The sequence below is a fragment of the Apodemus sylvaticus genome, unplaced genomic scaffold, assembly GCF_947179515.1.
Source record: "Apodemus sylvaticus unplaced genomic scaffold, mApoSyl1.1 scaffold_66, whole genome shotgun sequence".
Lineage (NCBI taxonomy): Eukaryota > Metazoa > Chordata > Mammalia > Rodentia > Muridae > Apodemus > Apodemus sylvaticus.
In genome coordinates this window covers 972,501-997,314 of record NW_026263217.1, presented here as the reverse complement: position 1 = coordinate 997,314, position 24,814 = coordinate 972,501, and the positions used below count along the sequence as shown (strand labels likewise).

Below are 24,814 nucleotides of genomic sequence, written 5' to 3'. Positions count from 1 at the left end.
TCTTTCCAGGGCCAAGGGCCTCTCCTCCTTTTGGTGTCTCTAACAAGACTGTCCTCTGCTGCCGATGTGTTCGGAGACATGAGTAATTCCATGTGTAATCTTTGGTTGATGATTTTGTCCCTGGGAGCTCAGGGAGTACTGGGTAAATCATTGCTGTTCCTTTTGTGGCACTGCAAACCCCTTCAGCTCCTTGGATCCTTTCTCTAACTCCCCATTGCAGACAAGTGATATCTCACAGTTATTAACAGGAGCTATACAAAATAGTCTGTCCGACTCTAGTGCTTTAAATCTTATTATGAATACCAAGTCTTTTGTGTCTTTTACTTGGTACCTTTATAATTCAAGTATGGTAAAAAATAAATACATAATATTTACCAAAATAAGGTGGCTTTAATTATTCTTTCTTCCCAATGATTGAAATGGAATGAAAAATAAGATGGCTGATGATACTCAGTAGTCCTGGCCCTTCTCCTTTCTAGAAAATGTGCTTTCAGACAGCTTTTTAAGATGATAAAAGGGGGACCTTGAACTCCAACTATGTAGGATCAGAGTAGAAGACATAGTAGCATATATATATATATATATATATATATATATATATATATATATATATATATATATATATATGTAAATCCTTCTTCATTAAGACCGTTAAATGTTAACACCAAGTGATACAATAGGTTTAATAAATATATCCACATTGTATTGTCAGAACATTAATTCAGCAGTGGGGAATAAACAATTTTTATTCCCTCTTTCTAAGTTTCAATGACACCACATTTTAAAAATATCATAGTTTATCAGAGGGTAATGGTCAAATTATTGTTTATTTATTTATTTCATGTATGTGAGCATAATATCCCTGTCTTCAGACACAGAAGAAGAGGGCAGAGGATCCCATGACAGATGGTAGTGATCCACCTTGTGGTTGCTGGGAATTGAACTCAGAACCTCTTGAAGAGCAGCCAGCGCTCCTAAATGCTGAGCCTTCCCTCCAGCCCTGAAGTATATTCTAGACATCAAAAACAATTTACTCAGGAAATCTTTAGACAAATTCACATTGACCTAACTAGTTATTGCCCCTACAAATTATAGAAATACTGGCCACCCATGTCTTCTCATTTCATAGAGTTTTAATAACAGTTAGAAAGGCCTTCTCTGATTATATTAATTCAAGGGAGTGGAAGATATAAAAATGGTTGTTGTTTAATTTAGACAATAAGTCAGAAGCCCTGTGCTGATCTTTCTATCTTAGTATATTTATTGGTTTTAGTGAAGCCTTTTGGGAAATAAATATTGTTTAAATTATTAAAGTGTTTTTGTCTATATAAATATTTACACATGTATATTTCATTTTCAAAGCACACATATAACTTTTTTACATTGAGTGAAGACAAAGTCTAATATGAATAGCAAACTCAGGTCTAGGAAAACAAAAATCTTTACAATTAATTTAGAACCCTAAGGGATAGTAACCTTGTTTTATACTAGCATTGGGATAGGGTTCATAGAGATATCACTGTGACCAGATCTGTATGTTTACAAACATCAGGTACTTAAAAGTAGACATTACAATTTAAATACATCTATCATCAAGTTACCCATTACAAATAAAGATTCAGAGACATAATATCATTTTATATTTATTTTGCCTGTGGGGATTTATTGATTAAATATAGTTTGGTCAATTCATATTAATTTTTAAGTTTTATTTATTATGAATAAAATTAACTTAGTCAAAGTTAACCAGTTAACTTTACTTGTAATCTATTTGGTATTAAGAAAAAGATATGAAGAATAAATCATGATTCCATATGAATATTCTATACATAAGTAACAAAAGACAAATTTCATTAAGCCATGAATTTATGTTTATTTGCTTGCCTAAGATTTTTTTTCCATAATTTTGATTGATTGTCTTGTGAAAACTTCACATAAAAATCTTTAGTAAACATAGTTTTAGTTTGGACAGAAAGTAAACCATACATATCTGCAGCAGAAGAGTACTGAAGGCCGTTTTATCTCAGAGGAAAATTAGCTACATGACAGTGAGACCCAGCATAGGGTAGGACAATTATTCTTTGCTGGCAGCAGTCTGTCTTGCCCTTGGCAACTTATCCCTTGTTTATCTGCTTGAATTTGTGAATATCAAAGTCATTACTTCCTTTGTTGGAATGCTAGTTTGCTAGTGGTATAGATAAACTTTTAGGTTCTTTAGAGAAACCATTGAATGAATAAGGTAGAAGCTATCAGAATAAGAACAGAACAAACCATTAAGATATAAAATGAATAACTTATTGGTCTGATATTTTGTACAATAGGGATCCTATTGACTCAGTGAGACCACCAAGAATAATGATGGAGACCATTTTGTGTTGTACCATTTGGTTATATTTACTAAATCTATGGTGAAGACACCTGGCCCATGCAATATTTATGATATTATTACCAAAGAGGGGCACCAAGTCTCATGATTTTGTCCATCTTGTGAAATTGAGAACAACAAAAACTGTATTGTTTTCTGTTGTATGTAAACTGGGTTCCATAATAATGTAAAGATATTTCCCTTCTGGGAATTCTAGGTTCCTGGATAACTCATTTTCCACCTTCATTTGGGCAGGAAAGATTTTGATATTATGAAAAAGAGGACTAGGAAGGCAGATGAGCAAAAAGATAGGAGCTGAGTTCACACAACCAACAAATCCTCTGACCTGATCCTGAGACTTACCCTAACCCTGACATTTCTTCTTTGTGTAATAGGGATTCTATTGATTCAGTGAAACCATCAAGAATAATGATGGCTACATTAATCCTAAACCTGAGCCTAATCCTGGGCCTTATCCTAAATCTCTAATCCTATATTAACTCCTTAATTTCCTAAGCATCCCAACCCTGACAACCCTTGTCCTGATTCTCATCATAACACTCTAATCCCCTAACCCTAACTCTAACCCTGTTTACTGTGGGGAATATTTCTTAATTATACCTTTGGGAGTAAAAGCCCTTTCTTAATCTTGATCTTTTGAGATGTTGAGATCCACCTTTGATCTAGGCTGTAGATGCTTTTTGCAACCTACAAGTGGAAAGGTCATTTTTGTTTTTTCTATTTGTACTACTTTATTTTACAAAACAAAGGTGATTTGTTTATTTATTTTATTTTAAAACTCACATTGGAAGTACTTATTTCTTAAGTATTCTGGTATATAATGAAGATCAGCTGTAATATCCTGCAACATGAAATAAAAAAGATGTGATATTTCTAGCTTTTCTTCGCTGACAGACTTTATTGGGACATTCTATTAACGACCCTTTCTATATACATAGAAAGACTCACTTTCTCTATGATTTGATATAGGCTTATCTCTAAAATCTGTTCTAATCCAACTGTGTTCTTTCTTTCCTTTGCCATGGATGAAAATGTGCTGACTAGTTATAGTGCTCAAAAGAGATCCTCTTATGTTTCTTGCTTTTCTCCTGTGGTTGTTGGCAACCTATCCTCTGTTGAAGGAAGCTTCAGTTTTCCTGATCTCAGCATTTAGCCATAAACAAAACTCTTCATTTGTTTTTTGTTTCTTTCTTATTTCTTGGTTTTTTTTAGAGACAGGTTTTCTCTGTATGGCCCTTGCTTTCTTGGATGTCACTCTGTATACCAGGATGGCTTGGAACTCAGAAATTCACCTGCCTCTGCTTGTCAAGAGCTACGATTATAGGCATGTACCACCACTGCCTGGGAGAAAGTCTTGTCATTACAACCCCATCTTTAATGTTAATACCCTGGGTCAAGCATTGGGTTATCCATTAGTCGGTCAGAGAGATACCACCATTGCATATTGAGTAATAGTCATTGCCAGCTATTCTTCTTGAATATGGGAAGAAGACAACTGCTTTGAGAAAAGCTCAGGCAATGTCAGAAGTCAGGTCCTGGTAACATCTTGGTTCACAGAGGGAAAGAACAGGCAGCTAACTGGCCAGAGCTGGAATGGTGTGTCCTACCACAGGACTGGGTAGGGTAAGATTTGTCTTGGAATCTTCTTTCAATTGCTAATGGAGTGCAATCCACTCCTGAAATCTGGAAAAGGGCAGGCCTAAACCAGAAGCACACTTTAACCTGAGGAGGGGTAAGACTCCCTGGCCAATCAAGTCTGCTGGCAGAGTCAGACAAAGAGGTGAGGTCTTCCGGGAGGCTTTCTGTGTCTTCACTGTGGCTGTGCAGTTTGAACTGTTCTCCACATCCTGCTTTGAGCTCTACTGTTGGGTGCTGTGATGGGACCTCAGGGAAGCTCTGAAATCAAGACCTCATGAGCACAGGATACCTGCCTATATTGGGGAGGAACACACTGCTGATCTGTATGCACTGGGTTGGTGGGTCCTCTATGGAGTTGGATGGGAAACATCAGCGAGATGTGACTACATGTGAGGTTTCTAGATGTGCTTCTTACTTGTTAGTTCAGACAATGACCTCTTAATAACTTCAGTATCATTGCTGATTGTAATTCTGTCCAAAACATCTGAACCAGTTGCTTTGTTGTAGGTGCATGGGTGGTTTCTGGGACTATGCAGCACCTGTGCCCAGATCTGTGTGTCTTTTATAATATACATTAATATGGCAGGAATAGGCCTTGACAGACAGCTCAGAGGTTAAGAACTCTGGCTGTTCTTACACAGGTCATGAGAGTTCAATTCTTAGCAATCACATGGTGGCTCACATCTATATGTAATGTAATCTGGTGCCCTCTTCTGGTCTGTAGGAATACCTGCAGGGAAAACATTGTATAAGTAATTAATTGATTCCTTAAAATAAGGCAGTTTTGAATCTAATAGTTCTGATTTCATATATTACAACTTTTTGTTTAGTTTATTTAATATTTTTCTGCTGTAGTTTTTTTTTATATTTCTTTTACACATATGTGTAGTGTTTTGATTATTATGTAGCAAAGGGACTCTTTCCCTATCTGTTTTGTATTTTTGATGCTTGTTGTTCACTAACACGCACCTTCTTTATTTTTTTAATTCGATATATTTTTTATTTACATTTCAAATGATTTCCCATTTTCTAGACCCCCACTTCCCCAAAGTCCCATCAGCCCCCTTCCCTCCCCCTGTTTTCCCACCCAACCCTTCCCACTTCCCTGTTCTTGTTTTGCCCTATACTGCTTCACTGAGTCTTTCCAGAACAAGGGGCCACTCCTTCGTTCTTCTTGTACATCATTTGATGTGTTGATTATGTTTTGGGTATTCCAATTTTCTAGGTTAATATCCACTTATTAGTGAGTGCATACCATGATTCACCTTTTGAGTCTGGGTTACCTCACTCAGTATAATGTTCTCCATCTCCATCCATTTGCATAAGAATTTCATGAATTCATTGTTTCTAATGGCTGAATAGTACGCCATTGTGTAGATATACCACATTTTTTGCATCCACTCTTCTGTTGAGGGATACCTGGGTTCTTTCCAGCTTTTAGCAATTATAAATAGGTCTGCTATGTACATAGTGGAACATGTATCCTTATTACATGCTTTGGGATCTTCTGGGTATATGTCCAGGAGTGGTATAGCATTATCTTCTGGAAATGAGGTGTCCAGTTTTCGGAAGAACCGCCAGACTGATTTCCAGAGTGGTTGAACAAATTTGCAACCCGACCAGCAGTGTAGGAGTGTTCTTCTTTCTCCACATCCTCGCCAACATCTGCTGTCTCCTGAATTTTTAATCTTAGCCATTCTGATTGGTGTAATATGAAATCTCAGGGTTGTTTTGATTTGCATTTCCCTAATGACTAATGAAGTTGAGCATTTCTTAAGATGCTTCTCCGCCATCCGAACTTCTTCAGGTGAAAATTCTTTGTTTAACTCTATACTCCATTTTTTAATAGGGTTATTTGGTTTTCTGGAGTCTAACTTCTTGAGTTCTTTATATATATTGGATATTAGCCCTCTATCTGATGTAAGGTTGGTGAAGATCTTTTCCCAATTTGTTGGTTACCAATTTGTCCTCTTTTTGGTGTCCTTTCCTTACAGAAACTTTGTAATTTTATGATGTCTCATTTGTCAATTCTTGATCTTAGAGCATAAGCTATTGGTCTTCTGTTCAGGAACTTTCCCCCTGTACCGATGTCCTCAAGGGTCTTCCCCAGTTTCAATCCCAATAGATGGAGAAAGCAAGACATTCCATGACAAAACCAAATTTACACCTTCTTTAGTTTGGGAAAGTTTTCCTTTATGGTTTCCTTTGAAATATTTTATGCGGATTGATCATCTTGTTCTTCTTCTTCTTCCTCCTCTTCCTCTTCCTCCTTTTCCTCCTCGTCCTCTTCCTCTTCCTCCTCCTCTTCGTCCTTCTCCTGCTCCTCTTCTTCTATCTACTTGTCTAACATGTCCTAAGAAGTGACTTATTTTCCTGGATGATATTCCTTATCTTTCTATGCTGGTGTCTAGGCATCAGTGTTTGTGGTGAGTATAGTTCTAAGTACAGGTTTCTCAGTTTGTCTTGTTTGGCTTAGTGTTTTTTCCTGGGTTATTGTTTGCTGTCTAGATTTTCAGAGAGTGTTGACTGAGTGATGCCCTTTTGCTGACCTGTTTGGTATTTATATTCAAGACAGAATGCTAGCTAATTTTGAAAGCTAAGAGTGGAGATGGGCAGTAAGAGATAATCTTAGCAAACCACAATGAGAAATAATAAGGAATGAGGTGAATCAGCCAACATTTCAACATTTCAGAGCTACAGTTATTTGAAGGATACTCTGTTGATGGTGTGCTCTCATCAGAATGGCTGGTTGCTATGTCTGTGTGATATAGTGTTCAAGATTGTTGTGGGAAGGCTGTTCCACTGAGGGTGACAATATTCATAAGCAAATGGGCCTGGGCTGGATGAGAGAGCTACCTGAGCATGGGACACTGACCAAGCAGGAGAGCAAGCCAGGAGACAATGTTGCCCATGCTTTTACCTTCAGTTTGTAGCTTCAGTTTCTACTCTAAGTTCCCATAGTGATGAACTGTGACATGTCTGAAGAATCATTCACAGCAAATGATTATTACTTGAGATGTTTTTGCTCAGAGGATTCCATCTCAGCAGCAGAGTAACAACTTAGAGCAACAACCAGATAAAAAGAAAATGCACAAAAGAATTATCAACACGGGATTTTGCTACTACACAGAATCTGTGCTCTCTTTTGAAGGAATGTTTAGATTATCAGAAATTGAGATGGCAAAATTTCTAGAAAGCTGTTCATGGATCTTAAACAGTTGTTCTCATAGGACTTAGGAGAATGGAGTGTTGACAGAACACAGACAGAGGAAATTGAAATCATTGCATTTCAGAGGAAAATAGACAGTGTAAATTTTAGTGAGAGGCTGATTCTGTGAAATTTTGGCAAAAAAAAAAAAAAACTCGTCTCCTTTGCTTACACCCCGAATTATTGAGTGGAGTAAAATTTAAAAATACTGATCTTCCTTCTATATTTTTGTTCTATTTATATGTATTTGTTCATTTTCCCCACTTATTTATCACTTATTTATTTAATTTAAATTCCACGTTCTCCCATGTTTCCTTTCCACCTTACAGAGCCCTTCATTCGTAACTCCTACTATCTGTCCAAGGAGCTTGGAAACCACTGGAGTATCCACCAAACATGGCACTTCAAGTCTCTGCATGTTTAGGCATATATCTCTTACTGAGATAAAGATAGGAAGTCAAGGTAGGGGAACATTTTTGACAGACAGTCCACAGCATAAAAAATATCTCTCACTCCATTTGTTGGGGGAAGCACATGAAGACTAAGTAGCTCTCATAGTACATATATGGTAGGGGACTCAGACCATCCTGAACATGCTCTTTAGATGGTGACTCAGTCTCTGAGAGTCTTGTAGTGTCCATGTTAGTTGAGACTGGGGGTCTTCTTATGAACTTCCTGTTCCTTCAGATCCCTCAGTCCTTTCCCCAATGCTTCAAAAAACTCCATGAACTCTGTCCTATGTTAGAATGTGGGTGTCTGCATCTGCTTCAGTTACATGCTGGATGGAGACTATCAGAGGACATATGCTAAGCTACTCTCTGGAAGTATAACAAAGTATATCCTCAGTAATATCAGGGATTGGTGCTTGCCCACGGGTTGTGTCACCAGTTGGGCCTGGTATAATTTGGCCATTCCCTCATTCTCTGTTCCATCTTTTTGCCTGCATTTCTTTTAGACAGTATAAATTTTGGGTGGAAATGTTGTTGGTTCTGTTTGTGTCCTTAACTCTCCACATGGGGGACTGTGTGGCTGCAGGATTTGGCCTCCTCAGGGTCCATATCTCACTGCTATGCATCTCAGCTAAGATCACAACCATAGACTCCTGGTTTCTCTCCCATTCCTGGTCTGTAGCACATCCTAAAGGTGCCTAGAGCTATCTCTCTGACAGCTGCAGAATTCAATTCATTTTCCTCACCCTCTGACCCTTTCTTTTCTCTCACCACACCTGCTCCTTACCTCTCTTCCCCTTTCTTAACTACCTGTCCTTCCAGTTGTCTGTCATTCATCTCCCTTCTATGACTGGTTTATTTTCACTTCTGAGTGAGATTCAGCCATGGTCATTTTAGCCTTCCTTGTTCTTTTTAAAGATGTATTTATTTATTATATATAAGCACACTGTAGGTGTCTTCAGACACAGCAGAAGAGGGTTTCAAATTTACTTATGGGAGGTGGTGAGCCACCATGTGCTTGCTGGGATTTGAACTCAGGACCTTCATGAGAGCAGTTAGTGCTCTTACCAGCTGAGCTATCTATACAGCTCCTTTGCCTTCCTTCTTGTTTAGTTTCTTCATGGCCAAGAAATGTAGTGTGGATATCCTCTACCTTATGGTTATTATCCATTTGTAAGTGAGTACATACATCTATATCCTTTGGGTAATGGGATACCTAACACTGGATGATAGTATCTAGGCGTCTCCATTTGCCTGGAAAATTCCTAATGTCCTTGTTTTTATAGACTAAATATTATTCCATTTTGTAAGGGATCCACCGATTCTGTATACAAATTTTGGTTGAGGGACATCTTGATACTTTTCGGTTTCTAGCTGTTATAAATAAAACAGATATGAACTTAGTGAAGCACATGCTCTAGTGGGTAGATGCCCTAAGTGTATACTAAGTATCACACTTCCTCCTGATGGATCATAAATTAACGGAAGGAGTAGGTAAAGTGTTTCCTAGTTCCAAAAAGGAACTATGAATAAAACCTGCTGCAACTATGATCCAAGTGAGGCAGAGTTCATCAACTAAGAAGCCAAACTTAGGAGGATCATTAATACAGTGCTGCTTCTGAAAATTGATAGATTAATAATTTAAGGTCATGGTTTCTTCCTCTATGGTTTCAGTTTGGCTTGAGTCAGTCTTTTGGCAGAGTCAGAGCCCCAGGGAAGCCTCTGTGAGAGTTCATTGCAGTGAAGTTATGAGAATGATGCTTGAGTAGCATTTTGTGACCAGAACTTGGTTAGATGCCTGAGGCATTGAGAAATCTCCTATGGAGAGATGCATACAGGGAGAGGAAGTACCCGAACTGAGAAATGTATGAGAAGTTACAGGAATAGGGCCATCAAAGCCTTTAGAAAGTGAGGTCCAATGTGTCTCAGACAAAGCAATAGGATTTGATGTTTACCCCACTCTGTTTCTTGCCTGGACTAATATTCTCTCTACCTATGTGCACATCCCTACATTGGAATGGGAAGGAGTATTCTGTGCCATTGTAAGTTAGAAAGATATAACTTGCAGTCTGATACTACAAGATGTGACTTTCAAGATTTGGCCTTGAGTGTCAAAAGAGACTTTAGACATCTGAACAGTGGAGGAGCTCCTACAAACTATTGGGATCACTGTAGACTGAATGCATTTTCATCACAGGATTAGCATGAGACTTTCGTGTCAAGGTTCAGGATGCAGTTGATTGAATCAAAACTTTCTAGATAAGATGATGTTTTGGGCCACTTGTCTGTCCTGTCGGATTCTCTTTGTGGTGCTTGTGAAAGATCATGTAGGAGGAACCTTTCCAGAAAGCTTTTGGAGAAGAGGAGAGTGTTTATAGACTGAAACTTTTTATTTTTCTCTTTTATTTTTGTTACTCCAATAATTTATAAATTCATTATCACCCTGAACACTGTCACTATTATAGGTCCCTTTCTATAACAGAGTCTCCTTTGTTTCTTTTTCAGAAGTTTTTTGGCCCCAAGGTATCCCCCCCAAAATGGTGCATCTAGTCTCTTATGAGTTAAATGCATCCTCCCCCACTGAGTCCAGATGTGGCAGCCCAGTTAGGAGAACAGAGTCCAAAGATAGTCCCCTGGCAGCTATAGGGAAAGCTACTTCAGTTGTTGAATGACCTTCATCAAGAGTGAGCTGAGTATCTGCTTCTAATGTGCCAAGGGCCTTAGTCCAGCCTGTGTATTGTATCTGGTTTGTGGCTCAGTCCCTGAGTGTCCACAAGGGTCCTTGTTAGTTGAGTCTGTTGTTCTTCCTATGGAGTATCTATCCTCTTCAGGGATTTTAATCTTCCCACCAACTCTTCCATAAGAGTCCCCAAGGTCCATGCAAGGTTTGACTCTGGATCTCTGCAGCTTTTTCAGTCAGACTTTGTGGAGCCTCTCCATGGACTCAAGACTTCCTTGTGGGAGCATAACACAGTACTATTAGTAATGTCATGGATTGGAGATTGTCCATCGGATGGCACTCATGTTGGGAAACTTTCATTGGCTGTGTCCTCAGTCGCTACTCCATATTTACTCCTGCCTTTCTTTTAGAGGGGAAACATCTTATTCTTGGTGTCTACTGTGTTGTGGTTGAAACTGACCTTTCAGCTTTCTTCTCATGCTCCCATACATTCACTACAATCTCTTTCCTTAAATCATATAAAATACAATAGATACATTTGCTAGTCAATAATAATCCTTTGTACAAGTCTCGTGGTTTTATATTTTTCAATTTATTTTATTTTTGCTTTTCTTTTCCAAACCAAATTTCTCTGTGAAGCTTTCTCGGCCCTTAAAGTAGGTAGAGAAACCACAAAAGACACGTGTCTTGTATTTGTAATATAAGCATATTTTTGTGCTGTTTTTCATCCATATCTTTCATCCAATACTGAAATTTGGCCAAATATACAGACTATATTCTATTTCTCAGGATGGCATATGTTTATGACATCAATATTATTTGAGGTTTCAGGATCATTGGGTTTCATATGTATGACATTCAGTCTCGGTCTTGTCTTTGTTCTGAAATGTTTGAATGAATAGAAATATTTTGCCTGTGTGCATGAATATGAATATCATGTGTGTTTCATCTTTACTGTTGTCAGAAGATGGCCTCAGAACTCCTGATCTTGAAGTTATGAGTTGTTGTTGGTCCAAGTTTTTGCGAGAAATTATCCACCATTATATGGAAGACCATGAAGAGCTTTTCAATGCTGAGCTCTCTCTCTCTTGCCCTAAATTGCTTATTTATGATCAACATTCATATTACTATTATTTTCGACTGTCCATTTGTAGCTATTAAAGCATGCATTCCCTTTTAGTAAAATTTTATTAATGCTGCAGTTTTTACTGTTTGACTTCATGTTTCTACAAGATGAATAAAGAACTGCAATGCATGTATAATTCTTTGTAGGAACATTAGTAAAGACCAGTGAGTTCTCTATCAATTTTGTTTGCTTGTTTGATTTCCTCAGGGGATTGAGGGTTTTAATCCCTTCTGCTCTCCTGGACTGCATTACATAGACCATGCTGGTGTCCGGCTCAACGACTTACACCTGCTGTTACCCCTCTGATTAAAGAAATGAGGAAATACACCCAGCTTGCCGAGCATTTTTATAGTGAGTAATTGTTTGTACAACTTTTCGGATGTGGGCTCAGTTCTGTAGATCTGTTTCTCCCGCATCTCCCTCTTAATTGGCATTTCTCTTGCAAGGCAAGAGAAGTTCAAAGTGCAAAGTGTTCAGAAGCAACATTGGTGAATCTTTCAATTCAAGTTCCTTCTAAAATGACATGGTAATTAGATTATAACTTCTGAATCAGAAATTGAGTGAAGAAAGTACCAGAAATGTATGACTATAGAGTAAATGAAGTATACATTTTCTTTACATTGATTTCAGTATCATGCTTTGGGTTGTACACTGCTTTAGGGAGCAGTGACTTTTGATGATGTGCAAGTGAACTTCACTGAGGAAGAGAGGGAATCGTTGGATCCATCCCAGAAGAATCTCTACAAAAATGTGATGTTGGCGACCTTCCTGAACCTCAAAGCTCTAGGTAAGACTGTGAATTTTTTCAAGTAAGGAAAAAATATTTCTTGGTTATTGAAGATCTTCTGTTATTTTAATTGAGAACAATGAGGAATGAGCTAAATAAATCAGATTCACTGAATTTCCACTGTAGCTTTCATAGCGAATTTTGCCTGTTTTCCAATAGTATATCATTAATTTTCTGGTACTGTGTTTTAGGCTCTAATTGGGAAGACCATGATATTGAAGAACATTTTGAAAATTCTAGAAGATTTAAAAGGTAATTTTCTTGTGCCAGCTGATACAAATATATCTCTGAGGAAATTTTAATATGTTCTTAAAACTCTAAAGAAAAGCAAGAGGGTAAAATATCTGTCCTTTAAGTGTAGCTATGATTAAAATTTTCTAACAAAACCATGGACCTCAAAATCAGTTATCAGAGTTGTGTATCCATTTGCTGTGTAGCTCCATTAGAACTATGCTGTGGAACTGCTAATCTGTACAGTCTCAAATTACTTAGATATCATATTGACATTGAATAGTAATAAATATATATCAAAAACCTTCTAATAAGCAAAAAGTCCATGATAAAGTTGGTGATGCTAATATTCTTGTAGGGGCATTTTTAAATTTGTTGAGAGGGCAGTTTATGAGACTCAAGAATGTTGTTTTGGATAAATATTAATCTATATCCTACATGTTATAAGAAATAAAAATTCAAACAGTGAATGCAGTTGTGGAAATCTTTCTTTTGTTATTTTTTATTATGTATATTATGTTTCACAATGGATAAAAGCCAAGTGAACATAAGAATATTTAAAAAGCAACATAAATCTTTCTATTTCAAAACAATGAAAAGATATGTCATATTCCACCTTTGATAGACTTTCTGAATATCATAGAAGATTGCAACTAATTTGTTTTGTCATTTTCCTGTGAATAACCCAAATTCTTACTATAGAACACCTTTATGGGTACTAGGAATTCAGAACTTATAGGCTTCATATATCTGTCCTCCTCAGTCATCACAATTCTAGTACTACCTTTTGGGAAGTACAAGAATACTCCTATTGTGAAGGCCAATAATCTCATTCTCAGCTAGATCCTGCTCATCTGTCTAGTGTTCTGTTTTCTCTGCTCATTGCTTTACATTGGACATCCCAACCAGGTCACCTGCATCCCGCAGCAGAGCATATTTGGAGTATTTTTCACAGTGGCTGCTTCTACAGTGTTGGCCAAAACAATAACTGTGGTCATGGCTTTCAAGCTCCTGGAAGAATGATGAGAGAGGGATGCTGGCATCAGGGGCAACTTACTTGGCCATTCCCATTGTACCCTGATCCAAATTGTTCTGTGTGGAATCTAGTTGGTACTGTCTCCTCCCTTTATTGACAGAGATATACAATCTGAACATTGGAAGACTGTCATTACTTGCAACAAAGGTTCACTTATTGCCTTCCATGTTGTCCTGGGATACTTGGGTTCCTTGACTCTGGGGAGCTTCACTGTGGCTTTCCTGGTTAGGAACCTTCCTGACAGATTCAATGAAGCCAAATTCCTAACTTTCACCAAGTTGGTGTTCTGCAGTGTCTGGATCACCTTCCTTCCTGTCTACCATAGCACCAGGGGGAAGATCATGCTGGCTGTGGAGGTCTTCTCCATCTTGGCTTCCAGTGCAGGGTTGCTAGGCTGTATCTTTGTCCCAAAGTGTTAAATTATTTCCCATCCAGTTGATGGCCATTTACACAAATCAATATTTATTGTTTTTATAATTATAAAATGCTTTATGAAATGAAGGATGACACCATATTGCATCTATCCCATGAAGTTGAGGATGCCATCCTATGTGTAGAAATCATTTTCTGAGCAGATGATTGAAAAAGGAGACAGTAAAGTTCCTGTCTATATTAAAAATGATTTAACAGAATTGCTTTTAAGTATGATTTACAAGAATCTCTTTGTTAGGTGATGTGGTAAATAATAGGACATTCACAGGGTGTTCAAACTATCTTAAGGGCAAACCACTTGCCCAGAATCAGATGGGAAACACAATACAAAGTCAAAGACACTGTTGGTTGTTCTTTGTCTAATAATGCTTTCCAGGAGACATTTATATTTGGTTTTTATGTTCATTTGTTTTGTTTTCTATTTTGTTGTTGTTGATTTTACCTCAAAGTTAAGTTTATGTTTATTGTGGCTCATAATTTTGTCTTTTTATGTAATTTCTTTTTTATTTTTATTTATTTATTTATTTATTTATTTATTTATTTATGTATTTAGTTATTTATTTTGGTTTTCTTGGTTTTGGTTTTTTCGAGACAGGGTTTCTCTCTATAGCCCTGGCTGTCCAGGAACTCACTCTGTAGACCAGGCTGGCCTCGATCTCAGAAATCCGCCTGCCTTTGCCTCCCAGAGTGCTGGGATTACAGGTGTGCACCACCACAGCCCGGCCTTTATGTAATTTCTTTTTGTGAATTTGAGTTAGTCTTTGGGATTCTGAGACATTTCTTTATCTTCTTTTAATCTCTTTCTCCTTCATTTTGTCCTATTACAGGATTTTTTTTCTACTACTACTACTACTAATTATAATTATAATAATAATGATAACTTAGAAATTTAGTTTATAACAAGAAAAAGAATGAAAGGGTATGGAGTGAGTTGAATAATCTCTTTTGTGATTGTCAATTTGCATATATGATTGAACTACCAAAAACACCTTTAAAAGGAAAACTGTTACAGAGAATGTGGCCTTGCTTAATCGAGCACTCAAAACACACATGTGAGTTTTTTTCCCTAACGGACTCCTGAAAATTCCAAGTAGTCAGAAATCAGTCTGACTTTAAAATAGCACTTGCTAGGGAGAATGAAAACTCATCATATAACATAGGGTTATTAAAATGCTGTCACAGGGAGTGATTTGTGTCAAATGCCATCTTTTGCTTTGTTTAAATCTGCAGCATTTTCAGTCTTATTTAACATTTTAATTGGAATTCTGATACATCACTATTGCATTTACCACAGTTTCCTTGTTTTTGCCATTTGATTTTGCTATTTCCTCTCTATTACCATTACCTGACCTTCCTGATCTGTTGCAGTAATCAGAAAGATATCAATTTGATATAATGGAGACTTTTTTTTCCTGTATTTAAAATTAATCCTTTTATTTGTTTACATCTCAGGTGAACCCCCTTCTCCTGTGTCCCCTCCACAGGCTCCACATCCCATCCCACTGTTCTTTTTCCCTCCACCCACTCACACACTCCCACCTCACTGCTCTAGTCCGGCCCTACACTGGGGCATCGAGCCTCCCTAGGACAAAGGCCTCCCTTCTACTGATGTCAGATAAGGCCATCCTCTGCTACATATGCAGCTGGACCCATGGGCACCTCCCTGTGCACTCTTTAGATGGTGGTTTGGTCCCTGGGAGTTCTGTGTGGCCTGGTTAGAAGATATTGCACTTCCTATGGGGTTGGAATCCCCTACAGCTCCTTCAGTCCTCCCCCTGACTCTTCTGATGTGGTCTTGCATTTGTTCAGACAGGAACAGTTCTGGTATAATGTTTTGATATGGACGGGTGGCCCCGCCCCTCCACGGGCACCTTTGCCTATCTATTGTTAGTGGTCTCTATGGGTTTGGTCTCCTTTTTTTTTTGGATATTTTGGTGACATTATTCCCCTTGGAACCAGGCCTCACTTCCCTGGTTTCTGGGATTTTCTAGACGAACCATCTCTCCTGGGGAATTTGCCATCCTCCAGTGCTATATACTTATATTTCCTGACACTCTGTATTTTTCTCCTGTCTCACCCATTAGCTGATCCTGCCTTCCCTATTTGTATGTATATACATATATATACATACATACATATATACATATATGTATATACATACTTACATACATATATATACATACATATATATAATTGCAAATATAGCTGAATATCTGAATTGAATTTATATATTTAAATTAATTATATTTAAATATATAAACAATATATTGTTTAAATATATATACATAGTACAGGTAGATTGATATACTATAGTGAATACATAGTATACATTATATATATATATATATATATATATATATATATATATATATACACACTATAATGAGTGAATGCTATTTGTTGTGCTCTAAAACATACATACATACATATATATATATATATATATATATATATATATATATATATATACATACTCAACAATTATTTATCAAGAGAAACCTCATAGAGGCAGGGAAAAGGGGATACAATAGGAAATTTCAGGAAGGGGAAACCTGGAAAGGAGAAAACATTTGAAATGAAAATAAGGACAATAGCCAATAAAAAAATCATTTCAAAATGACTTAAAATACTGGATGGTGGTGGTGGTACATGCCTTTAATTCCCTTAGTTGGGAGGCAGAGGCAGGCAGATTTCTGAGTTCAAGTCCAGCCTCGTCTACAGAATGAGTTCCAGGACAGCCAGGGCTACACTGAGAAACCCTCTCTTGGGGAAAAAAAAATTAAAAAATCCTGTCTCGAAAAACCAAAACCAAAACCAAAACAAACCAGTTGTATAGTCTCCTACTGAGTACAGACAATGCTGTCCTCTGCTACATGTGTTCCTGGGGCCATGCACCAGCCCATGTGTGCTGGATTTCTGATTTCTTACAGAAAAATTGCTATGGAGCAGATGAGAAAGGGAAGGCTACCTATGGCTCTGAGACTATCTGTCTCTGTTTACATGCACAGTGGACAACACATCCACACTTCAACTCAACCAATGACATGGATGTGGTATGTGTGTGCGTGTAGATGCCTGTGTGTAGAGGAGAACATGTATGTAGGAGTACATGTGGAGGCCAGAGAACAACCTCAGGTGACACAGCGTGACTGCTGTTCACCTCCTGTGAACAGGGTCCCTTGATGCCTGGGCCTCACTATTTGGTTAGACTTGCTGGCCTGCAAATGCACTCATCCTTCTGTCTCCACTTCTGCCACGATGCTCAGCATTTTTCACATGAATTCTGGAGATAGAACTCAAGTCCCTGAGACTGTGAGCAAGCACTTCACCCACTGCACCATCTTCCCAGCCCCTGGTGAGCTGTCTTTGCTTCAACGCCCGTATCTGTATTAGATGCTTTTCCTAGACCTCATACTCTATTTATTTGTCTCTTTTCATTTCTTTACTGTTAAAGTTCGCATCCATAAGTCAATCAGAATGACATTTCTAACATATGCTTGCTTTGATCCCATGTCCTTAGCTCTTCTAGCAACAATACAAATCTCCCTTAAGTGTTAGGTGATCTGGTTCTAGTTCCAGTCCTTATGTTATAAGCCACACTGCCTTGGGCAAGTTGTTCTAGGACTCTAGCCCTCAGTTACTTCATCTAGTGACAACTGCCTGCATCTGCCTCATGGAGTTGATGCAGATAAGATCACGAAGAGAAAGAACCCTGAGACTTTGAAAGTAGGAAACAAAGGTGGTGGGGGGTTGTGGCGCATGTACACTAGTGGCTCTCACCCCATCCCTCAGATTCTGATTCAGTTAGTGTGGGCTGAAAACTAGGTATTCATTATATTCAAACAAATGCCCCAGGTAATTTCAGTTACAGCCAGAGCCTTGAGCCTCTTGTTTTAATGAGTGTTCTTGGTTTGGAAGAAGAGATAATAAATGAGGCAGTCATAGGCCAGTGCCTGCTTAGTTCCTCACATTTTCTCCTTCCCTATTTCTCTCCTTCCCTTTTCCCCTTTCTCACTTTTTGGCCTGATTGTTTCCTGCCTTTTTCTTTCTTTCTCTATTCCTCTTTCTCTCTTTCTCTCTTTCTCTCTTTCTCTCTTCCTCTCTTTCTTTCTTTCTTTCTTTCTTTCTTTCTTTCTTTCTTTCTTTCTTTCTTTCTTTCTTTCTTTCTTTCTTTCTTTCTTCCTTTCTCTTCCTTCCTTCCTTCCTTCCTTCCTTCCTTCCTTCCTTCCTTCCTTCCTTCCTTCCTTCCTTCCTTCCTTCCTTCCTTCCTTCTTTCCTCCCTTTCTGCACAAGATCTTGATATATAATTAAAGCTGACCTCAAACTAATCATCCTCCTGCCTCAGCCTCGAAAGGGCTATGATTACAGGTGCGAGGTACCACACCCAACCTCCACTCTGATTTATAACAAGGTCATATCTGAATGAGACTCACATTACTGCTTTTTCTAATCTGCCTTAGAAAGTGATGCGCTCAAAAAATAAGCATCACCTTTTATAAGTCTCCTGTTCTGTAGGATGGAGAGCAACAAGCAGTAAGAGAGGCTGTTTCAGGCTGGAGAGATGGCTCAGACATTGAGAGCAATTGTTGCTCTTGCAGACCATCAGAGGTCAACTCCCAGCACACACACAACTGCTTGCATGTCAACTCCAGGGAATCTGATGCCCTCTTCTAGTCACCACAATTACCTGCACATATGTGCACATGCCCTCACGTATATACACACTCATACAAATGAAATAAGTAAAAACGAAAAAGGTTGTTTCTCATTTGTACATGAGGACAAGTATTTGTAGATTTATGTGTATAATTAAATACATGTATAACTTTGTATATGTCTTTACATTTATATTCATGCATACAAGTGTGTGTATTTGTGTGCATGTGTGCACACACAGTTATAATGAATTCAAAGTCCTTTGCATCAATACATTCCCGGTGTTAGGAAAAATGTTACATTCCAATTATAGGCAGAAAATACATGTATTGTAAATTGAACCAAGGACCTTGCACATGTAGAGATAAGCTCTCTACTCCCAATCAGCATCCCTCACCCCATGAATCTTAGATGTGCAAGCATACATAAAATAGTTACCTTTTCTGAGAGCTAGGCATATGAGGTAAGAGGCAGGATACATCATATATATCAGTCACGTGGATGTTTCGTTTACGATGCCATGAACATTAGGTTTAGAGAGAAAGAGAGTAAGAAACATTATTTTCCTGCACACTTATTATCAACATTTATACAAATTGCCTAATTACTTTAGTTAAGATCATCTTATCATTGAGTATATCTTAGATTTCTTCTCTGAAAACACACGAATGGCTTGTGCTTTGAGTGGGGTTGGACTGGACTGTGATCAGCTAACACAGTGGGTGCTCAGGAGGGTGTGTGAAGGTTCATCTTCCCACCCCCAACCTCTCATTACACGTAGCCACAAAAGCATATCCCCAATACGACCTCATTCTCATCCCTTCAAGAACTCTCCTGTTACAATGTGTGCAAGGCTGCAGGTCATCATGTTAGCAACTTTCCTGTGTTTCCCCCATGCCTATGTAAGAATGCCACTTAAATACCGGTAGAAAATGACTCTTCTAATACAAAGAAGTCAGGTTTCTCACGAGCCAAATCCTTCCACTTGGATTTCTGCTTGGAGGATTTACCCCTCCTGGTGGCAGGGACTGACTGCCTAGGAATTTGTTGAAATTTGAGTTTTCTGCTGGGACAATGGTAAGCTAGCCCTCTGGGCTAGCTTGAGAGCACAGTGTCCTTTTCTGAAATCCTAATCTTTCCATACAGCACTTTTGTGGCTGCTCTATGGAGGGCCACCCAGCTTCTTCAGGTCCTTGGTACTTCTGTCTAGACTGACCCTTGTTGCAACAGAAGTGCCAGAGGAGACAGAGAGAAAGAGATGCATCAATATGTTTTGTTAACTCTTTTCCAAAACAAGATTAGGGTTAAGTAATCACAGTTTAAGTGCAATTTTGGAGAGAGGAATTGAAAAAAAAAACTTTTGACAGCCTCAATAATTTTGAATTCAGATATTTAGTCTGTTTCTTCAAGCTTACTTTCAGTTATAAAGAACTGATTTAGGGAAGAGAATGGGCCATATTTAAAGAGCATCCAAGACAAGTTGCTGACTTTAAGTTTCAGGGTTAGCCCAGGAGGATCCCTTCATGGTCAATTGCTCATCATCTCCCATGGAAAAGGAAAGACAGCAAGCACTGCTCATAGATACTTCCCTGTCCCTGGGGCTGTTTGTAGCTTTTTCTAAGGAGGGAGAAGTCTCTGACACGTTTACTGTAAGGCTGGGTTTTTCCACCCTTACACGTGGGTTTTCCACGTGGGCTCGTGTACAGTCTAGATACTGTACCACTTTCATGAAGAGAACAGAGCTTGGGAAGTTGGGTGTCTTCTTCAGGCTTTTGATTACCACCGATTCTACTCTCTCTCCTCCATACTCCACCACGAGACTGGGTGATGTGATGGAAGCCATCTGGTAGTTTTTCATATTTCTTAAGCCCCAAGCTAGGATCTGGGGAAACAAGTTAAAGAGAATGGAAGTAAACCTGACACATTACACACACACATACACACACACACACATGAACACAAACACATGCACACATTTGTGCACACACATGCACACACATACACATATGGAAAGATCCAATCACAATCACGTTACACAGTGCACAGTACAGTCTTTAGTATGGAGGGATGCACATTTGTCTAAAATACCAGTGCATATTATCTTCAGGTGCCCGTGGACACACAGAGAAAGCGGTTCTGGCCCTTCCCTTTTGTCAGATAGCTAAAGACAAAGCAGCACAGCTGTCAGTGTTGATGAGTCAGTCAGCACCTCTAGATCTCGTCTGCGAACAGGACTCTTGTTATCTACTGTGAGGCAATTTGGAGGACCAAGTGTAAACCTCTTGCATGGTAAGTGACCTTCAAGCATTCCAACCTGGAGTGGCTGTTTGAATCTCCCTGGGTCTGTTTTCAGGAACACCCAGCAAGACAGAGGATAACAATGCTTCCCTTTCAGCATCCCTTCTATCTAGCCACAAGGTTATCAACACCAGCCTGTGTTGCCCTAATTATCTCCCATGTCTCCAATTTCCAGATGCTTCCCTCCCCCTCCCCCCACCCCTGGCTCCTTTGCAGACCTTCTCCTTGTTCACACAGCACTTTCCCTTGGGTTATCCTTTTTTCCTCTGGCGAATTTCCCCCCAAAAGAAATCTCAGAAGTCTGCTTCTTGTTGCTTTGTTAAGGTTTCCATTTTCTATGACTATTTCTATGAGGGGGGGGGAGGAGCAGATTTTATAGGAAGTTAGAAACAGCAAGAAAGCACTCAGCATGATGCATGCCCTACATTAATGGCCCTTGCTCTTAGCCACACCCTTTGGTTTGGTCAAGTAGAACTAGGAGAGAACACATACCTCAATGGCAGTGAGCTGAACCACAGGTCTGATCCCCTGAGGGACCATGTACAAGTTTGGTGCTCTCTGAGAGGGGAGGATGGGAAGGTTGGAGCCATCCTGTGAACTAAACGCAGGCTGTCAGCACTTCCCGTTCATTAAGGCAAAGAGTGCCCAGAATGACTGACATGCTCTAAGCAGCTCCTCAAGGAATCCATGAGCAAGAACAATGCGATACCTTGTTCCTCAGAATCAGCTCTGCCGTGACCAGGATGTTTCCACAGGCCTTGTCTCCATTCATAACGGGATGCCAGAGAAGCTTCGGTGTGATGTCAGTTTCACCAGTGGAGAGCAAATGCTTCGACCTAAAAATTCATCTTTGCCCTAGAGAAGGAGACCACACTCACATTCCTGATCACACAGCTCTGCACACTACTATCATGTCCCCAAGTCACCTTAAACTTCCAGATTACCTACCACTTGGTCGTTATCAAAAAGTTCTATGATAACTTTGGGTGGGTTCTGGAGAACTATTTGGGGCTCCCCAAAGATTTCAACCTCATCAAATATAATGGTCTGGTCCCAGGTGGGATGTAGGGTGGAGTGGATGATCTCAGTGGTTTTGCTTCGATGGAGGAAGGAGACATGAGCGTATGGATCTAAGGACAGAAAAAAAATATTAACAGTAGAGTCTCAGAGAAGTCGGATTCCTACAACAGCTCGTTTCAACCAAAGAGTTTTCTTCTTGACATAGTGGTCCTGTGCTCTCACCACCCCTTGAAGACAAGGAGTTCAGAAAGCGGGACACCACAGAGGACGGCATCCTAGTGAGAAATGCCTAACGGGAGGCCCTGACATGTGCAAAGGATTGCCTCTCTGGAGCGCACTTCTCCTCAACAAGGTTCATCCACAAACTTTCACAAACATCATCTAGAATGCAATTTTTGCAACCAGGCAACACATCTGATGTGCTGTGCCCCCATGAAATTGGAAGAAAATGATTCAATCTTCCTAAGCTTTGGTTCCTCCCTCTTTGACGTGAAAGTAATATCTGTTTTCCTATTGGGTAGAAAATGGGATGACGGGAAGATGGGGAGCTGCCTAGAACAGGGACTATTGTCAATGTCACCAATAAACACCAGTTATTTTTATGTTTTTGTTTCTGTTTTGATAAAGTTTGTTCTATGCTTTTGCTTCTACTGTTATCTATAGAGAATGTTTATTTTTGAGTGCCAGGTTTCAAGAATATAGTGGTAAGTAAATCAGAAAGGCTTAGTTGCTCTGAGGATGTACAGCTTGTAACATGAAAACAGTAGTTTTTTATTTTTTATTTTTTTCCCAACTGATAAATCGTGTTTCCAACTTGGAGACATGGTTAAAGCTTTATGTATAAAACCTCAGTGAAGACTTTTTTTTTGTAAGAATTCTGATTGGATCTACAGTGAGAGAGTGCCCCCTGGTGGATACTATTTGAAAATGTCCTCAAAAACATTTTGAAGTTTTGTTCTACAGAATAGGATAATCTTGATCTACTTTTTAGACCAGATCTAAACAATCTGGCCTAATATTATTAGCAAAGAAAATAATTCACAAAGACGTGGGTAAGAGGAGTACTTGGGACATGGATCAGAACGGACACTGTGCATGATATTGTCAGATAAGTGCTTTAAGTGCTGTTTCCACAGAAGAACCAGGGAAGTGTTACTGGCTTGCAGGTCTCACAGTGGAATGTCCCTAAATAGTCCAGTATAGCCTCTATTCTATTCACACCAACAGAGCATAGCCAGAAACACATGTGAACTACCAATGTCAGGACCAGAGTTGAAGCCTCAGAGTTACCTAGTGCTAGAAAGGTAGCCAGGGGAGGGGTTGGGGGAGGGTGGGGGGAGGCAGGAGAGGAGGCAAAAAGCCTCCACATGCACACAAACGGAGGCCAGAAGCTACTCTTCAGGGCACTTTGTCACTCAACCTGTGATGATTAGTGTTTTAGGGCCATGTGTATCCTGGCTATCTCTAGCACCTAGCAACAGTTCTTAAAACAATTGGTAATTCCTCTAGTAATGGCTAGGTGGTTTTCTTCAAGCATACCAAAGTCGTCTTTATATGGAAAGGGTTTTATTGTAAGAAATGAAAACAAAACAATTTACCAGTTGGTGTGGGGTAGATCCAAGCTAGCCTGTTGTGTTAGAGAGTATTAGGGATTTGCCCTTCACCTGAAAAGCTGTCTTTGTCCAAAGCCATGAGGTTCCTGGCTTGATAAATGTAACAGCGCAGGTGGTAGATGTAGACTCCTGAAGGGAAGGTGATGAGAAACAGGAAACTGTTAATTGAATTTTTCTCAGTTCTTTGGGGATGATGCATGTTGCAGACACACCGGCCAATCGGCCCATTTCCCCATGGCAGAGAGCACACATGATCCACACACCGTGCTCTCATATAAAAGGACAACAGTCCCCATATCCGTGGCTTTGTTCTCCTGTTTCAGTTGCTTGTAATCAGTCTCAGGTCACAAACATCAAACAGCACAGTCCAGACATACATGATGCACAAGTTTCATATTGTAAGCGCTACTGCATGACCAGTCTCCAAGCACCCAGCTGCCCCTCACTCGGGACGTGGATCATGCGTTTGTCCAGTGTATCCGTCACTGCCTGCCTGGGAGTCACTCAGTAGTTCCTTCTTGCAGTTCACAAGCTGACTGATGTAAATAGCACCGCAGTGCTTGTGTTAAGTAACTCTGATTTATTTTAATAAAGGCCCAAAGCACGAGAACAATGGTACTGACCACTTTATTGTAGTGCATTTTAATACCTTCAATATTTATCATTAGTTGCCATGCTTTATTTGTTACTGTGCCTAAAATATAAATTAAGCATCAACACATGAATGCATGCATGCATGCCTGTCTGTCTGTCTGTCAGATGATTTAAAAGTGGGCTTGGCAGGGAGTCATAAAGTAGATTTTATACAGATAGGAGGCAGATGAGTGTAATGGGGGTGTACTTTAACTACTATATTCCAACTGTGGTGCTTGCACACCTATAATCCCAGCATGCAAGAAATCAAGGCAGCCTGGATTACACATAGAAACTCCGCCTCCAAAGAGAAATTGAAACCAAATAAATAACTGCTAGAACAATCCTGACGCCAGCCTGGCGATCAGAGGAACGTTAGTCCCATTGTGGCCTTCCTGGGTTTAGTGCACAGCTGTTCATCACAGACTTTCAGATGAGCCTGATCTCTAGCAGTCACTGAGTGAGGTCTCAGTGCTATGTGACATTTATATCTGGGATAGTTATCTGCTCAGACTTTCTCTGACTTTTAAAATGTCCAAACTCTTCTTACTAATGCATACACTGATGTACACTGTATCACATGTATGTACACAGAACACATATGCATGTATAAATGGACAC

The 24,814-nt window shown here is 39.3% G+C and overlaps 2 protein-coding genes across 15 annotated transcripts in view; one reads left to right on the top strand and one right to left on the bottom strand.

The window, feature by feature from the left end:
• Nucleotides 1-24,814, top strand: part of LOC127676131 (zinc finger protein 431-like) — a 36,883-nt gene that overhangs the window by 11,437 nt on the left and 632 nt on the right. For 3 of the 14 annotated variants that reach the window (XM_052172052.1, XM_052172049.1, XM_052172050.1), the window contains 3 exons: nt 12,148-12,274; nt 12,466-12,526; nt 16,904-17,328. In XM_052172052.1, the coding sequence (XP_052028012.1) occupies nt 12,148-12,274; nt 12,466-12,526; nt 16,904-17,156 (441 nt within the window). In that variant the 3' untranslated portion in view covers nt 17,157-17,328. Of the gene's footprint in view, nt 1-11,694; nt 11,839-12,117; nt 12,275-12,465; nt 12,976-13,414; nt 14,318-16,903; nt 17,329-20,736; nt 21,231-21,682; nt 21,764-22,152; nt 22,550-24,814 lie in introns of those variants that run through there. The other 11 variants (XR_007975674.1, XR_007975673.1, XR_007975677.1 and 8 more) reach the window with 10 other exon arrangements.
• LOC127676132 (myoferlin-like) overlaps nt 21,696-24,814 on the bottom strand; it is a 4,198-nt gene continuing 1,079 nt past the window's right edge. The window contains exons 3-5 of the mRNA XM_052172058.1: nt 23,612-23,689; nt 21,876-22,057; nt 21,696-21,782 (exon numbers count right to left, since the gene is read on the bottom strand). Coding sequence (XP_052028018.1) covers nt 21,696-21,782; nt 21,876-22,057; nt 23,612-23,689 — 347 coding nt within the window. The remainder of the gene's footprint in view (nt 21,783-21,875; nt 22,058-23,611; nt 23,690-24,814) is intronic.